Raw genomic sequence first — 19,018 nt, forward strand, 5'->3', positions numbered from 1 at the left:
CCACACACACACACACACACACACGCACACATTGCATACTAAATCCCACATGTTTATCTGGTGTCTGCATTTCGTATAAAAACAATTCAACAGGCAACTCTTTTTAGTGCCTATTTTTAAGTCACGAGCTATTTTGAACTGTTGATTCCCGGTACTAGTTAGGGGCGCTGAATAATTGTGCGGCAGGTGTCAAATGTCTTCCCCCATGTGTCAAGACGAACTCAATTTTTCGTTAAACAAAAAAAAATATAAGAGTTCGACGAGAGGAAATCGTCATTTCTCAACAGAAATGTTATGAGGAAACTCTAAATGATCGTGTAAAATGCAACGTTTGTGGTCTTAGCACGAGTTTCTCATCTTCCATATCCCATTTTTTCCACCCCATCGCCATGGCCGTTGATTAATAACGCCCCCACTGTGCCGGAATGTCGGGAGGGTGGCAGGCGACAATTTTGTCAAACACTTCATCAAACATTTCAAATCTGTTGCATTTGAAAGGTGTGCGTGTGCGTGTGCATAACTTTTCTTTCTTTTTTTTTTTTTTTTTTTTTAGTTATTTATTTGATGTTTTGCTGTTTTTGGGGAAATGCATCCGAAACGCGGCGGCGGGAGTGGGGGCTGCATTTATGTCACTTTGGCGGCCATTTCACAGATCTATGCGCTCTGCATGCTAATAAATGTCGTCATAAATTTAAATGCGACATGTCATCCCAACAAATATTAGAACTGAGTTGCAACTCAGCCAGAAATCAAGTCATAAATATTCCGTTGGAGAATTTAAGATAATGCTCTCACACGAAATATTTGATTTTGTTAGTTATGGGCATTTTTTTTGTCTCAGTTAAAATTTACTGTGTTACTCTCGCTTTCTCTCTCATTCTCTTTCTATATTGTTTTTAATCGAAATCTTTCAAGGTTAATTGGCGTGAGTAAAATTATGCTGTTAAATACGTTTAAGTAGTTAAAGCACTAAAAAAGCCCGCATTTTTGCATTTCTTTCAACTAAGTAGTTGGCGCAGTGTCGCATTTTATGATTTTTTTCATATTTGTTGTTTTCTTTTGTTTTGTTTCTGTTTTTTTTTTTTTTTTTGACGCGCATATAAAAAAATGAAAAAAAAACTGCGACAACAACTTGACAACAATCAACTCAAATTTTTCATTTCCGTTTATTAAAGCCGTGCCAAGAGAAGCCAAGAGAGAGAGAGAGGACGGGGAGGGGGAGCATTAAAAGAGAAAAAAGTTCGATGCTGCGTATACACATTTTCGACTGCGACTTGCGAATGAGCGTGAGGGAGCGAGACTGCTTTGCACGTGCGTGCGTGTGTGTGTGGCGATGTTTCCTGCAGGCAATTTATGCTGCACGCTAGAGATGGACGCGTGAGTCCGAAAGTGATTTAAAAAAGACAAACACGAATAGGTCAATTATATGCCAAAGCGTGTCCGATGTTTCAATAGTGATAAATGCAAGAGATGGCATCTTTTTACAGCACGAGCTGCATACAGCTCTGCTGCGACACGCACACACTCACACGCATGGACACACATAGAGAGCATACATGCATACGCCGCTGCTGCCGCTGCAGTTGCTGCTGCTGCTGCTATGCTGCCTTCTATGAGCGATTTCCGGTGCGTGCGTCGCTGCCAGCGTCGCTGCAGCTGCAAATTGTACGTTACTTTCTGTTATTGTTGCATTTGCTGTTATTGTTATTTTTGCCTGCAGTTGCATATACAAGCACTTGCATACACGCATGCTGTTCATGTTTATGCTCATATCTTGGGCTGCAACGGCAACGGCACCTGCCACATTTGCGAGCCACTAGACGCTGCGCCTGCGCCCCTGCCCAGCCCGCGCACTTGCCCCTGCCCAGCGCTTGCTTGCGTTACTCCTCAGCATTTCCATCACGCACAGCCCTTTCAATTATAATTGCTGCCTGCTATTTGCTATTTTTATACATCTATTTTGCTTTGACGTCGGCACGCGGCCGTCACAAAATAACAACAACAACAAGAATCACTGAAAAAAACAACAAATATACATATAAAAATTTTGAAGCCTAGCCGAGAGCACGCGCTGCTGCCGCTTAGCAGCTCTTGTTCTTGCCTGAAGCTGATGCACATCTGGTTTGGGGTAGCAGCTGAGCTGCATGGAGCCCCCTCGTCGGCTGCAAAAGGATGCCCCCGGTTTGAATGTCTGGCTCTGCCGGCGACCCCTCTGCTGCTTTGCTTTCATCTGTTTTTTTTTCTTTCCTTCTTTTGTTATTAATTAAAAAACAAAAACCTAGTCTAGACGATTTAAATGGCGCAACTTCAGCGGAAATTCAATCTGTGCTCTATTTTCGAGTGCGGCTGCCCCCAATCATCTGCTGAAGCGGCTGTCTGACACACACACACACACACACGTGCTGCTTTGTTTTGCAGGATTAGAATGTAATAATTTTAGAGCTCCCGCACGTACACGGAAATTGAGCACATGCTTCGGCTGTCAATTGAACGGAAATTGAAATCCTTTAATTACACAACATGCAACCAAAAAACTTCTTGCCTGTTGTGTGAAAAAAAAAGAGTGTTAAACCTTCTCAAAAACGAACCCTTTTTCTTGTTGGCCAAGCGACGGCATTTGCTTTGATATTCCCTTTTGGAATACGTGCTTTCATTTTCGAATTTTAGGCAAATGATTTTTTTTCTTCAGTAATTGATTGCTAATGTTTTTTGTTTTCTAGGCGCACAGAATTTCAAGTGCACTTCAACAAATAATCGGAGCAGGCAATTGCAATCCAAGTGTTATTCAAATATCTTTACGTGGGGTCTCGAAACGACGTGTACTCACCGCAGCAGAACGTTTCCATTTCAATATCTTCAATTTTGAGCAACATTTTGGCTGCCTAGCTTCGAGTGCGAGTATTGAACTATATCGAGTGGCTGTTCGAGCACACTTCAAAGACACATTGCAGTACGTAAAACACACGTAAACACACACACACGTAGACACACACACACACACTTGTAGCTCTGCACTGGCGCTTGAGGCAAGTTAAATGCGCATGCGGAACGTCAAGTTGCCACAGTCCTTCAACTTCAACTGGCGGACGGGAGCTGGCTAAAGCTGTCGGCTGAGCTCGGCTTGGGCCGCCAAAACAAATTGAATGCCAAGAATAATAATGAGCAATCGATGTGTCGCCAAAGGCGCAGAGAGAGAATGGGAGGGAGAGAGCGAGCGAGCGAGAGAGTCGCCCACTCTAGCATACGCTCTGTATCTCAGCGTTTCTCTCTCTCTCTCTCTCTCAATAAATAATGCATTCAAAAGATTATAAAATAATAAAACTCAACGTTGGCTCTTCATGTTGTTGTTGTTGTTGTTGTTGTACGTGTTTGTGACGTTTAATTTACACGATCTCCATTTTAAGTGCGGGCTACCGAGTTCGTATCCCAGTTCGAGCCAGGCTATAAACGGAATTATGGCATTTTAAGTGGGCAACAGAGTCCATGTTTTGCCTATTTCATTTAGCCAACTTGTTCAGATACGCCAGTTGCGTGATTCTCTGGCCAAATGCGTCCCAAGACGCTGAAAACAGTTAGGAATCGCCTAAAGTTACAAATGGGCAGCAGCAGGACAGGCTCTTTGCATGCGCATAAGTAAATAAATAAATAAATATGTATATATTTTGATTTAAATGGCAGTGACAGAAACTGCAGACAAGGGCAGCCGGCAGTCGCTATAAATAATATCAATTTAAATGTGCCATGACATACATATATATCAAGTATCTATATATATATATATATATCTTAGCATATAAATTGTGGCAAAATATGCAGAGCTTTGAGCTGGGCTTCAAATGGTTCTGATAGAATGGTTAAAGGAAGATATAAACAAAGACATCTGCACTTCTCAGTATTTTTAATCATTAGGAATAGAGCGAAGGAGGGAGCGGTAGAGGAAGATATTATGAAGATACTTATCATCCTTGTAAAGATTTCAGCTGTAAGATTTAATATTCAACTGAACTGTTCAAATTTAATACGCCTTGAGGATTGTATGAACTATGATTAGTAAGACAGAGATAGTAAAAGAAGAAGAAAGGGAGAGAGAGAGAGAAAGAGAGAGAGAGAGATAGATAGATAGATAGATAGAGAGTGAGAGAAATCTAAACTTTTCCATTTGAAAACTCTTTTTGAGATACACATCGAAAAACTAACCGGAATTCTTATTTACCAAAACAAGTTTCCTTCCGTTTTGTTTTCTCAAATAAATACAACGAATTTGCATAAGCCTTGCACCACTGTGCGTCTGCCTTCAACTGCACATGTGAGAAAACGTTTAAAAATAGTCAGCTAAAGAAAAATGAAGAAAAATAAAATGCAAATGACAAAAACAAAAACAAAAAGGAAACCTCAGATTGGGACGTGAGCAAAATATAAGCATGCTTGTTATGTTATCCTCGGCAGACCTCCAGGCGGGCCCAAAATTATGTAAATTAAGGTTGCTTAAAGCTGAGATTCTTTTTTTGGTATATTATTTATGAATGCAACAGGTGTTGGGCTACGAGTGCGGGCAACTGGATATGCGATGTCTAAGGCTGCCGGTCAAGGAAATTCACCGAAGCCAGCATTTTCCCCCTTCCACTCGCCGCGGCAATAGGATTTCTTTTACTGCTTGTTATGCAGTGCACAGGGTTATGGCCATGCAGACCTCTAGCCAGTGTATTGAACCCCAGCAGCAGCAGCAGCAGCAGCAGCAGCAAAAATGGTGGCAGCTAAAGATTGGCTGCCACAAAGGCGGCTTGTCTTCGCTTTGTGTCTCTGTGTGTGTGTGTGTGTGTAATCTGATGAGCAGATGTTCTGGGAATTGAGTACAACAGGCTGCACATGCCACGCTTGTGGCACTCACTCATAAACAAGTGCAACGCATTGCAGTCGCGTTTCTGACGTTTGACCCCAAATCACCTGCCACAGTTGCAGTCGAGCAATTAAAAACAGTCCATAAACTGATATATGGCACATTGCTGGCCCTCCCCTGCCCGTCAGACCATTTTGCCAACTGTTTACTTATGGTTGCTTTGATGTGCGACTGTGTATGTTGTATGTATTTGTATGCACAATTGGCCAAAAGCATTTTAGCCAAATTTGGCCAAATGTTTGCCTGGCACGCGCCATATGCAAAACAGTTGCCCGTTTGTTTCGAGTGCATGTGCGGAGTTCACGCTTCCGTGCCATTAACACGTTTGAACAACACACACACACACACACACACACACACACTCGCACACTTGGCCACAAAAGCCAAACAGTCAACGGCCAACAGCCAACAACAATTATGCAAAGTTCCTGTTGGCCAACAACAAACGCCCCTCGCCTCTCGGTCCCGGGACTTATTGACAATTGTGCAAATTTTCAATTTATGTTTCTGCTTGTCACGGCTGCCACACCCACTGGAGGGCAGGCGCATCGCTACGATTCGTTTATTGACTCTTGTCATTTTGTTGTTGTTGTTTTTGTTGTTGATGTTTGCCTTTTGCGCGCAGGTTGCGCATCCGCCATGTTGTACAGAGTCAACATATTCCGACAATTGGAGAGTCTAAACAGCAAAATGCAACTGCAACTGCACTTTGCCGGAAATGTGTGCCCCACGCACACACACACACACACACACGCACACACACACACACACATACATGGAGAGAACTTGTGCCAATGTTTATCTCATTTGCATATTGCCGTTTGATAGCTGAACATTTGAAAATTATGAACTCGTTTTTGAATTTGAACTGCCTGCACAAATATGGCACAGCCAATGGGGAAAATTGATAAAAAACAAAAAAAAAAAAAAACAATTTGTTGTTTTGTTTTTGCTTTAGGTGCTAAAAGCTGCGGCTGCAAGTGTGTCAATTGCCGGTGCGCTCAATATGACAAACTGGCATAGAAATTGCAATTGTCCAGTTGTACTTCATAAATGGACACCCGGCCATAATTTCTCTATGCGTGGGGCCTGTCCGAACTGCGTTGCCGTTAGCTTCATCAAATGCAGCTCATTATTTTGCGTGACTAGAACTTTGCCTAGCCACAAATGTATCCATGTATATATATATCTATGTACATATACTTTTGCATATATAAAGTTTAATTTTGTGGCAGTTTTTGCTTGACTTAAACTAAATGATTTGCCGCTCAGAAATTGTCTTTAGTCTGTTATAACTTTGTCATAATTTATGTAAATCAAGAAATTCAAATTCAAATAACTCGTTTTGTTTGTTATCTAAACGTTCGAGTTGCCTTTACCCCAACTCAATATCTAATTATTGTTAACAGCATTTGATGCAAGTGCTTTGAAGAGCTATTTGCTTCAAAATTGATTTGATAATCTTTTCGGCTTGTGCTCAAGTATTCCTTCAAGTGCTGCTATGCTGGGCTGTCAATTCCCTGTCAATGGCAGCCTTGACGGCGCATATGGCTGGTTGGCTATAAATAAGCTTGCCGAAGTGTAGTCCTGAGCGTCTCATAAACCATAAAGTTATGACTTTAACGGCGCAGAGTCGTCAGAGATGCAAGTCTGCTGGCGTCCCTGGCCGCGGGGCAATCAGGCATGCAGCTACACATTTCGGTGGCATACATCACAATGAGGCGACAGCTACTGTCAATGTCAAGCCGGGCCAGAAGCGAGACGTCAGTTGGGCTGGAACAGCGGCTCATTACGCCTCAAAACAAAGCCAACTCTGGCGACACACTGGCGACAATGGCCACTAACAGCAACAAAAGCAACAACAACAACAACAACAACAACAACAATTCAACATGTACAATTATCACTTGCGTAAACATTTAAATGTTGTTAAAGCGGCTGAGACCAGACCCGTGGCGCCTGCACAAACCAGCACCAGGAGGCGAAGGCGGAGCATTTGTCGGTGGGTGACGGGCGGACGGGGTCGGAGTAGGGGTTTCGGGTGCGGACCAACGCTTAATATGCAAACGTGATGCACAGAGTCAGAGCGCGTTTCTCGGGATCGGCCCCGTCAAGCTGACAGCCGCCAAAGTGCAAAAAATGCGAACGTGAAACGAGGCCAGAAATTGGAATTTCTATTTAAATATATATTTAAAACTTTTTCAGCATGAACTAATATTAATGCTATTAGTGTCACATTGCAAACGGTATTTATAGCCATAGATACTATATACTATTTGCCAGCAAAACAATTTGCCTCGCCAGCAGCTTGTTTCTCTTAAAGTTAAACAAATAAAATGCACTTAAATGTACAAAACTTGAATACCTAAATATGAGCACAGGAATATTCTCATAGGTTTATGAAGGAAAATTGGAAGTCAGCAATATTTTCCCTCCAGCAGAGGCTTTCGTAAGACTTATATCTATCATAGAAATCCTTGCCTTTTTTTTTTGGGCTGGATCTTTAGAATTTGTCAACAGATCTCATAGATTAGAAGCCTAAGCTGGCAGACAAAATAAAAAATTGAAGTAAATTACAATTTCTATAATTTAAAAAAAAAAGGAAAGTATCTTCTTGTTCTAATATATCTAACAATTCAATGAATTCCATAGATAACTATGCCTAAGCACATACAAGCAATAAGTTAATTAAATTAGAGTACCTTGTTCTGCTTCTAATTTTATAAAAACAAACTCAAATATATTCGACTTATTTTTCGAAAAAATGTCTCATATATCTGCTAAGCATACTTAGGTTGTTTCATGGGTCAACAGATCTAATTTTTCTCTTATAAAATCCCAAACATAAAGTAAAAATGTGGAAATTTCTATAATTATATAAAAAATCTCAAGAAATACCATGCACTTATTTCCGACCCTTGGGATCGCTGACTAATCAGTTGACAATATTTTTGTGATTGCATATTTTGTAGTATTTTTGGCTCACTCACCTCTTCGACGATAGGATGAGCCGCGAAATTTGTTCGGCGATAGCACGGGGGGACGCGGTGCCAGCATGCTGGGCACCTCATCCGGCGAGCTGGGTCCAATCGATGGCGATGTGCATGTGGATGCGGATGTGTTGAACTGGCGCTGCTGCTGCTGCTGCGGCGGTTGCTGTGCCCAGTTGCCGAACGAGTGACGACGTGTGCCACCGCTTGGCAGCGTGTGATGGCGCTGGGATTTGCTGCAGATGAGGCCAGATGAAAGCAGAGCAAAGTACGCACGATTAGCACAGTCAATGTTAAGCTGAGGGCATGGGGAATGGGCACAGGAGGCAAGCGGCATGGTGTAAGGGGTATGGCAATGGGGTAGAGTTTGGCAAACTGTCAACAGCTGCATCCTGTCAACGGGCACACGCCCCAGATCACTCACCTTGCATTGAAGACCTCGTCGTGTTCGGCGCCGCCTCCAGGGCACTGGGAGCTGTGCGTCTCATTGCAGGAGCCGAGCCGTTCGCGAAACGACTCCGATTGCGAATTGGATGAGCGCTGGCAATACACCAACGGCTGCAGTTCAAACGATTGCTGTGGATTCGGTAAACAGTAGAAGAATGTTGTTAGAGTGAAAGCGATAGAGAGTGAAGGGGGAATGGAGGGGGGAGTGAGAAAAACAGCAAACAGGAAGTTGTGCAGATCGGACAAGATAAATTGGAATTTTATGGACGGAAAACTCACTTGTGAGAAACCGCCCAAAGAGTTGAAGCTGCCGCGCGGACTGCCAAAGGCCATCGTCGCTGTCGTATCCAGATTGGCCGATGTGATGAGACGCATCTGTTCCGGATTGGCGGCCAGTGCGGGTCGTGGACTGCTGCCCTTAGAGTTCCGGCGTTTAAATATCGAGAAGGCTCTGCCGGATGACTGTGAGTCCGGCGTGCGTGGCGATTTGGCATCATTGAAATAACACGGATTGTCTGAAATGAAACAAGATCAAATGCAACATTTAAGTTTGATTTCGTTCGAGCTGTACTTTCTACAGGTGAGTGTCTTATAAAACTTAATTGAATCAATTATTATTAAGCTCTTATTATTTATATTGAATATGTTACCATAATTTGTAATATGTTATCATTTTTATTGCTATAGAATATAAACTGGGAAAGTTCGTACAATAACAGTACTATTATGAATTAAGGCCAAGGACTCGAGAAAAAGTAAAGAATGTTTTTTCTTTTTGTAAACATAAAAAGGAACTATATAAATGATTCCTTGAATAATTGTACATTATTAGCAGATCTTAATGGATAATAATCGATAGGTAACCAATTTGAATTTGTTGTCCATTTAAACATGATAGAACCAGCCTTCTTTTTAAAGAACTGAGCCTTAACTTTCATGTAGAAAAACTAAGCTTTTATTCTTGACACATATGCCTTATCTTCGCATTTTTTTCGTTTATATCTTATATTTACCTGAGAAGAAGGCGTTTGTATTATCCATTGTGAGAAACATCTTGAGATCGTGTCAAGCTGTGTCGCCTTAAGTTCGTTCGATAACTTGGACAATCTGTGCACGATTGTTTTGCTGTCTATTCACAAATGCAATTTATGATGCATTTTCATTGTTGTTGGAAAGCGAGAGGGGGTTCGTAGCTGCACTTTCACTGGTTGCGCATGCGCACGCGCCAAAAGACTTGAGCACACACGTACACACACACACACGCACACAGACGGAGTGTGCGTTGCACAGTGCCAAAAATGGCAAACGATAAATTACAAGAAATTATTGAAACCCTTTTGGTTTCACTGCGCAGTTTGATTGATTTTATTTCGAAAGCGCGCCAAATACATTCAAATTGTAACGGGCACAAAATTGCTGTTGTTGTTGTTGTTGTTGTTGTCTCTTTGATTTACTCAAAGCGCTGCGCGTGCGTTTGCATTGAATTCCCGAAACGGAATAAATTCTAAAACTTCAACGAGAACAAAACACTTGAGCCGTCAGCGTCGACGTCGACGTCGACGGCGGCGTCGTCATGGACGCGTCGCTGCCGCGTCCGCGGCCGCTGCCATAGAGAATCCCTCGCCGCTATGGTTATTTTCTGTGTTTGCCTTGCGCTTCTTCTGGCTCTGCAGCATTGAGAGTGTGTGCCTCTCCCTCGCACACGCACAGCACGCAACACACACGCACACACACACACGCACGACATGCACATACGCATGCGGGATCAGTGTTTAAATATGGTTAACATATTGCACCCACTCACTGCTGCTCTGCCGCTGCCGCTGCCGCTGCCGACGGTACTCTGCTTGGCCACTCGAGTGCGCAAGGAAAAACTCAACATGAGGCGAGCTCACTTTTCCAGCAACAATGTTGTTGTTGTTGTTGTTGTTGTTGTACCTGCGCATGTTTTTCTTTTGCGTGCGTTTTTCGCATGATCAAAATACTGTTGTCTCTTGCGCATGATTTTTGTTTCCCAACTATCCCAACGTACTCCCTACTCCCATACCCACAGCCGTTCTCATCCCATAAATGCAAGGAACGTTTTGTCTTGCGCTCGTCGCGCATATTTGATGAGTTCCGATAGGTAAGAGCACTCGTACCGACAACAACAACAACAACAACAACAACAACATATCAACTAATGCTATATACATACATAAGTACAGAGGTAGTTTTGTATGCATCGTGTCTTATCAGTGTCAAAGTTTGAATTTGTCTCTGCTGTCAGAGGACAAAGGATTTTCGAGTGGGTTTTTTATTCCAGTTGTTTGTCCTCCAAGCAGGCAACTTATTCTTTTACTTTCAGTTTGGAATTTTTCTTGATAAAAAACCAGACGCAACTAAGACGATTTCCTACAAAAAAAAAAACACAATATTGTCTTAGAATCGACTAGAAATAACCTTGATAAACCTAAATTGACGAATGTTGGGCATCTTGAGAACTCTCCCAAGACTGCTGCACTGACCTCTTTTAAGAGTTTTTAGAACCTCCAAATAATTAATTTATATAAAAGGAGCATAAATTCGAATAATTTTGAGATAGAACAAAGTACTTCACAATGTAACTCTGGTGCATAATCCTTTGAACTATTAAGTATATCTGGTTCGGGCATAATCCTAAGATCTTTTACTTTTCTAGCTGAGCATTTGGCATATTCCCCTCGCTGTTAAAAAGAGTCGCATGGCCAAGGGGCAATCAATGAAATGTTCCGGCCAAAATAGACAGCCATAATAAAAGGCAATGCAAAAACGACGACAAATACGAGAATGCAAAAAGTTCGGGGGAAAGAATAGAGAGCCGAGCGATCATCAAAGGCCAACATCTGAGGTATGCACATTAAAATTTTGTTAGACGGGCGCATTGAAAATGTCCATGAGACAGGGAATAGGAAACATACGACCCGGCACAATAATTAAGGGAAGGCACGACCAAAGCTGTGACTCCAGAGCGACTCCATGTGGCAGACGGCGGAATTTCTGAAGTGGACTGGGACTGGGCCAACGAATGTGGCAGATGCAGAGCACATTGGGACCTATGGAAAACTCGTAAAAAGTCGGTCGCTGCGTAGAAATTGCACATTTCGTAGTTCATAAAATGTAGAAACGGACCCGGGCGAAGAGGGTTGCGCCTTGAGTGCGCACTCAGCCCAAATTGTTGCTCGGCCTCTCCAGGGGCAAGTGTGTGTGTGTGTGTGTGTCTTTCTCTCTCTCTCTGTGTGTGTGTGTGTGTGGTGTGTGCCACCAGTCGCTTGTGGATGCAAATGATCTTGAAATGTGCATCTAGTACTTGCACTTATACAATTGCATTTGCCTGCACATAAATGTCAAGTTGTTGTCTTCGCCTGCACGCACTTTGACTCTGTTTGGTTCTTGAGTGCGGCATAGGAATTGCCATTGCGTTCTGTAAGCCTCGCCTTGCCCCGTTTCTAGTCGTAAATCTGTAGACGCTCAACAGCTACCTAAACTGGAGCACAGCGACAGCAACCCTTTCGCATAGGCAAAGCTGCCTACTCTGGACACCATTGGGAGCACTCGCTGATTGTTCTATGGCGTTGACAGGTTAATCACTTTGATGGTGTCTCTGTTCTTATAGTTCTCTTGGGTCAGTTTTGGTTTTACATATTACGAAGTGATTCACCTTTGTTGCAGTACTTTAAATGCATTGGGCCAAAAATAGAACGTTTGTATCGAGTTTGTATTTGGAAAGCAATCAAAAATAATCAGAATAATATATTTTATATCAACCATTTACGGGCATATATATGACTTAAATTACGCATTAAATGTGCTTCATGGCAATCAAATTCAACGCATCAAGGTCATTTAAGTAAGAAAGTGAGGCACGCCGAAGATTTAATACCCTTGTAGGCATTTGCCACGGTTCTGCAGATATGTGAGATTAGTGAAATGCCTCGTTAATGCTGAGTTAGATGAAAATATCTTGCAAAACAGAATATTTTGAATTATAAGACCTACTTTTCGACTGACCTATGTCAGCGCTATGCGATGCATAGTGAAAATTATAAATGGATGTAAGCTTTTCTTACACGAGCCTGCATTTCGACCGATCATTCTGTTCTTATATATTGTGATCCGATCCGGCCTATGCTTAGTCTTAAGACGATGGACAAATAAGTGGACAGACGGACAGGACTATATATACTCGGCTGTTGACGCTGATCTGCAATATATATATTCTATATGATTGTCGGAGACCTTAGAGACTTAAAAGGATCAACTTTTCGGACATTTAGTTACGGACTGGCGATACATTTAAACACAATGCCTTTTTCATTAAAAATAATCAGTTTTTCTTCTATTTTTTCCTTAGTATAAATTAATATAGTGCCACAGATACTCGTAAAACAATTATGGCTTTTCCAAGTACATATTAAACCACTTGGAACGGGCTATTATAGCGCAATAAGCGCACTAATGATACACATATATGGCAAGTAATTGCATAAATATAGAATTTATAATTCTAAATAAAAATAATAAAAGAAGTGTTTGACTGCACGCAAAAAAAAAAAAAAAAAAGGAAAAAATAATAAAAACAAGAAATAAGTGGAAACTCACAGCTGAGAATTCATAATGCTGCCAATTGTTAGCTGGGCTATCGATTGTGCGGGAAAGCGTTTCCTCGGGTACTGAGTTTCCTCGGGACAGAGCCCAACGGCTGTAGCAAGACTCGATGCCATTTGCCATATACGAGTAATTACATGCAATGTTTTATTTATTATTCCTATTCGAATTATTTCACTTGTGTGTGAGCATTTGGCCAGGTCCACGGCAGAACGTACTCATATTTACTCAGCTATTTTCATTAGAATTCCGCGTAGTCAGTAGGCAGCTGAGAGTGCACTTGCCCCGCAACACCCGCGCCCTCTAACCAGCTGGCGAGTGCCAACCCCAAGCTCCGAGGGCACAGTCAACGTTTTGTATTTTGAGTCATTTTATGCGCACTACGAGTTTTCCTTCACGTTCAATTGAAAATTTTTGTTTATTATTTTCGACTTTTTTTTATGATTTAACCCCAAAGGCAGCCCAAGGCAAACCAGGCAGACCAAGCAGCCCAAGCAGCCCAGGGCAAAACCTAACCCAAACGAACAAAAAAAAAAATAAATAAAATAAAACGCAGCACAACGTCAGCCTGCCCGGAAGTTTGGCGACGGCGAGCCCCATTATGATTATTATGATTATTATTATTATTTTTGATTTTCCCCCAAACAATAGTTATTGAAAAATTGTGCTTAAGCCAGGCTGTTGCAGGTGCTCGTCTTCCTTGGAAATGAATATAGAAAACAGAATGCATTTGCATGCATTTTTTGTGTTCTTTTTTTGTACATACAATTGTTTGGCATTTTTCTGGTATTAATAATGAGTTATTTTTACAGAGAGCCAGCCCCATAAAATGTAGAGCCATAATTCGAATGCTTTAAAAATCATTAAAATGTGCATTTGAAAGTGTTATTTTAGTTGGCCATAGGAAAACACAGAGAAAGCCATTAAAATGTACAAATTTTTGTTTGAGTTCCGCCCACGCGGCAAGAACTTCAGAGCGGCAAGCGGATGTACCAACAACAATTGCTATAAAAACAACAGCCTCAAAAGCAGGGCAAATAGCTCAAATAGTTCAGTTCTAACACTTTTCGGGGTGCTGCGGATATGAAGTGCCCTGAAAACTGAAACGAAACCGATCCGAACCGAACCGAACCGAACCAAATCACAGCCAGCTTAAGGATCGCTGGCAATGAAAACAAGTTGCCAAATGTAGGCGGCATGCCAGGCCAGGATGTGACCAAGGATATATAATATCTTACAAAAAAAAAAAACAAAAAGAAAAGAAAAACTTCAACACTTCCGCGTGGCTCAGAGCACGTGTGAGCCATGCCAATGATCCAAGGGCCACTCACAGAGTAAAATCCACAACGGAAATGTCCAAAAAGTCATAAAACGCACACACAAGCAACAGATCAATAGGGATGTGATCAGGAAGTGTAATGAAAATTTGGGAAAACTGGCTGTGAGCGAAAGGTAAGAGCCAATTCGCTCAATACCGAAGTGTGAAAGCGATTTTTACTACCTGATATTGAGGTCCTAAGTAGGCGGTTGCTGTGTGTGTCGCTTTGTTGGGTGTCGAGAGATTGCAATTAAAATAGAAATCAAATAAACACTTTTATGATCTTTGTTGTGGTTGACATGATGTCGAATCAAATGCCCATTTGCTTAACTAAGAGTGATCGACTAGCAGCTACCCTGTATACAGCGCCGAGATGTGATCTTTTTTTGCCAGAGGATCAATTTGCTCTGAGTGAAATAATCTGTAGTTTTCTAGCCTATATGAGCATCTACACTATAGATTAGGGCTCAGCTCTTTTAAGGTCTGACATATGGTCGAAAAAACATAATATGTGAATATCAATTGGTATCGTGTAAACGGAGCGATCATTCGATCATTAGAAATAATAATCTCGATATGCCTGAGCAATAGGAAAACCTATCTACCTTTCAAGTATCTAGCTCCTATAATTCCTGAAATTGACGCATTCTTAGGGACGGAAGGACAGACAGCTGTATCGACTTTGCTGATCAGGAATGTATACCCCTTATGCGACTATCATTGCTTCCAATTGCATATTAAATTCAATTGCATAAATACAAGACCACCTTACGGGGCATGAAACCTGGTCAATATTCAAGCCATTGATGAACGGAATGGTTACTCGATAGGCATTCATAAAACTCCAAATGCGATATAAACAGGACGAGTAGCAGCAGCAGCCGCAAGACATCTGCTCAACAGATTTCATTCCTGGACCAGTCACTCATTCGCTGGGCGCATCTGGGGCCTGGCACTGGGCCTGGGCCTGGGCAACAAACAAATGTTAATTATTTTCTTAATGGAAATGCGCACATGACACGGAAAAAGCAAAACAACAGAGAAAAACAAAAAATAGACAACTGGCAGCGTTGTCTTCCGTGTAAAACTAAAAAAAGCAGCCGAAGGTTGAGGCTGCGCAAAACTCCATTACGAGCCCGTGCCGGAGGCAAAGATGGAGAGCCCGAACGAGCCCCTGATCCCAGCCAGCGTCCCCTGTGGAGCGCGTGTCTTTTTCTTTTTTTGGGCATATTTTTGTCGCTTGCATAAGGTTGAGGCAGGGGCTGGCATTCTGCTGACTTTCTGCGCAGTTGCTTCAATGCTTTCGTATAAATTTTATAAGCCTGAAATGTGCCCGTGTCCAGGTCCGTCGCCAACTCCGACCGACTCCACCTCCAACTGCCGATCTCCCGCTCCGCCTGTGCGCTGTGGCCAACCACAGGTTGATGTTAAATGTCAATTGGCATACCCCAGAGGATCAGTGGCGCATTAATTACCAACTCCCCAATCGAGAGGACAGTCCCAAGTTCCCTGTTGATGCTTCTAATGATGTTGTTGATCTTGTTACGCTTTGCACTTAGCGTCGAATTCTATAGTTTTCTTTTTTGTTTTTTTTTTTTTGTCGCTGTTTCTTCCAACACGATCACACTTCAAAATTTGATTTATTTAGCTTTGACTGCACTTGTAATATGAGATCGGATCAGGGGTAACACACACGCACACACATACACACACTTGCTATGGCTGGCTATCAAATAGAGCAGACTCTTTGTCGCATACTATTTGAGGATACATTTAGAAATTGAGTGTAAAAGATACGTCAGAGTCTAGATAATGACTCTAATATACATTTTATATGTAGAAAAAAAAATTCTTTTAGTGTTCCCTGAATATCTAATGGCAATTATTACATAATATAATAATAGATTATTTAGATTTCGAAAGATCGGTCGTTGTTCCGGAATATTTTCATCAAAATCAGCATTTACGAGCTTCAATCCCACATAAAAAAAAAATTTTTTTTAAAGGGTATCCTTACTATCACAAATATTATTATTATTTTTTTAGGGAGCCCCTCTTGTATATATTTATTTTATAATTAGTTTTTTTCAAATTTCTCTTTTAAAACCAACTTATTGTACATGCATTATTTTATTTGAAATTTGTTTCCCTTTTGCAAAAATATATGTACTAGCCACAATGTGCAACATTTCCTCATGGCTGTCAAAATTAACATTTCTGGACCTGGAAATGTGAAGGAGTCGTTAATCTGTGTCCCAGCCCACACACTCCCACAGACCACAAGACATAGACATGCGTCGTTGAATTTTATTTTCGTAGCAGAAATTTGATCAAATTTTCACTCGGCTAGCCAGGATCTGGCTCTGCTTCTGCCAGCAGCAGTGCGTCTGTCAACTCCCCAACTTCTGTTTCAAATTCTACATTCTGGTACTCCCACTCAAGCAAATGATTATGAGGTGTATAATTAAAATGTTTACGCGCTTGTCCCTGGCCGTGTAATTCAATTATGAAGAATCATTTGCAGCAGATGAGAGCCCCAGAGTCTAATGTCTGTCGTTTATATATATATATATTTTTAGAAAATATATGAAGTCATGTCTGGGAATGGGATTGTCTTGATTTATGCTGGGCCATATATTTAGCTAGGCTAAAAACGCGCTGTCTAAGTGCCACGCAGAGTAATTGCCAATATTTCGAAGAAAAACAAAAACCAAATTGAGACATCAGCCATCCACAAATAATTGCATTTAACGACTTGCAGGCCATTTACAATTGTGATGCACTTTAAAGAGCTCGTTGCCTGCTATTCTAGCCTCTCACAATTGAGCAGCTGACATGGAAATTGGCATTAAGTCCACAGCAGATCGGCGCTGTGACGTCATCATTGGCAATGAGACAGCATTCGAGTCCAATTGGGGCCAGTGGTCCACATTTCTCTGATAGATTTCTTTATCGTTGGCCGCTGCCAGCTGCCAATTGTGGAGACGGCACTTCGATTGTCTTGTCTTCTCTTGCTGTTCTCTGGCCTCTTTCTCTCTTTGTCGGCCCGGGGCAAAACAAAGGCCTTGCCAATTGCAGCAGCAACAGCAGCAGCATTGAATGTTGCACGCACAAGCAACAATTAATTTGCGTAAATATTTACAAAACATTAAATTAATATTTAAGGTGCATTACGCACAGCCAACAGCCGATCGAATTGGCCAGAAAGCTGACTCATTTGGCCATATTCATATTCTCATATTCATGAAATGCCCGTGAGAGAAATTTGTGTATGGATTTTTAATTATTTACGTCAGGCATTGTTTAAAAGTTAATTATACATTGAGTAGGTTTCCCAAAAAAAAAAAAAAAAAAACAACTGAGGATTCACCAAATCTAAGAATAGACACATCTACTTGATTTATAAATTTTTCCTTATATATATATCTAATCTATATGAATGTTTAAAAGTTTGATTTTGGTCAAGCTGTAAAGAACAAGACTTTCTTCTGTTGCCTTTCGTGACACGAACACATACTACATACCCCGAACCCACTCAAATGGGTATATATTCTTGATCATGCAGCCAAGCTGAGCCGATCTTGTTACGTCTCACTGTCTGACCGTCTGTGTAGCTTTCCGTCTAATCGATCGATGGTTTTGGTAATGTTCATAATACAGTTAAGAACATTTCATGGATTGGATACCTGGCCCACATTTGCTTCAAAAGTCAAGAGTCTATCTTGTTCATGTCACGATCTTTCGATAATAAATGGTCTATAGAGTATGCTCAAAATACGACAGCAATATCTTAAGGTAATACAAATTTGAAAGCCCCACGTATCTTGTTCGTTAGGAATTATTATAAAGTTAGTTTAAGGTAGAGATCTTTGTAGCTGCAATTGTAGTTTTTCTCTAGTCTAAATCTTAATACCAATGCCTAAACAATTTGAATAATGCGATCGCGCCTTGGCTGTGAATATGTCATATAATATGATTGAGTAAAGTCAAAGAACTGTTAGCTTTATCATTGCTGCGACTATTGTGAATGAGTTAGGGGCACAACTGTGAATGGGCAATGCTAAACACTGGACCGAATCGCGCAGATCTGCTCAATGAGTGCAATTAAAAAGCGCGAATGAATGAAATTCAATGCGGATTTAATGAATGATTTTACATAGCGACATCAACGACAATGACGACAAACTATTTATATAAATTTCAGAATGCGGGCCGAGCGGGGGAACAGAGGCAACCGGGGAGGCAGAGGAGACTGCCTGGCAGGCTGTTTGACAGACGGACAACGGATGGACGAGGGTTGGACGAGTGCCTCTCTACAGCTAATAGCGATGTATCTACAACTGTATCTGTATCTGTATCTGTATCTGTATATGCAACTGTATCTGTGCCTCTGGCTGAGTGCGTGCGACGCGCGAGTTTTGTGTTTTAATTGCGCCATTTCCCATATCAGCTCTGTGATTATTTATTCTAGTCAACATAAATAAAAACAAAATAGTATTCAACTGTGGCAACTGCGCGGCTGTAGCTGATGCTGGACATGCGCTTGGCCCTAGGTAGGTGAGGGGGGAAACATGCCGCACAGTTCAGGCCATGCGATAACAATCGCTTGTACATGCCACAAAAATCTGACTAATTAGTTGCCTGCTCGACATTTGATTTGTTATTTATTATCGCAAGCTGTCCTTTGATTATTGCATGGCATTATTATTGTTAGTATTATAATTATTATTATGCATTATT

The 19,018-nt window shown here is 41.5% G+C and overlaps 2 protein-coding genes across 4 annotated transcripts in view; one reads left to right on the plus strand and one right to left on the minus strand.

The window, feature by feature from the left end:
* The window catches only part of LOC6630941 (uncharacterized), a 58,099-nt gene that overhangs the window by 22,408 nt on the left and 16,673 nt on the right, over window positions 1-19,018 (plus strand). The gene's annotated exons all lie outside the window — the stretch shown is intronic.
* stumps (DBB domain-containing protein stumps) overlaps window positions 1-19,018 on the minus strand; it is a 39,827-nt gene that overhangs the window by 10,627 nt on the left and 10,182 nt on the right. Inside the window, exons 1-4 of one of the 3 annotated variants that reach the window (XM_002054008.4) lie at window positions 9,348-9,835; window positions 8,614-8,849; window positions 8,312-8,463; window positions 7,888-8,123 (exon numbers count right to left, since the gene is read on the minus strand). In XM_002054008.4, the coding sequence (XP_002054044.2) occupies window positions 7,888-8,123; window positions 8,312-8,463; window positions 8,614-8,849; window positions 9,348-9,387 (664 nt within the window). In that variant the 5' untranslated portion in view covers window positions 9,388-9,835. Of the gene's footprint in view, window positions 1-2,827; window positions 3,210-7,887; window positions 8,124-8,311; window positions 8,464-8,613; window positions 8,850-9,347; window positions 9,836-19,018 lie in introns of those variants that run through there. The other 2 variants (XM_015172099.3, XM_015172097.3) reach the window with 2 other exon arrangements.

Source organism: Drosophila virilis, chromosome 2 (assembly GCF_030788295.1).
Source record: "Drosophila virilis strain 15010-1051.87 chromosome 2, Dvir_AGI_RSII-ME, whole genome shotgun sequence".
Classification (NCBI taxonomy): Eukaryota; Metazoa; Arthropoda; class Insecta; order Diptera; family Drosophilidae; genus Drosophila; species Drosophila virilis.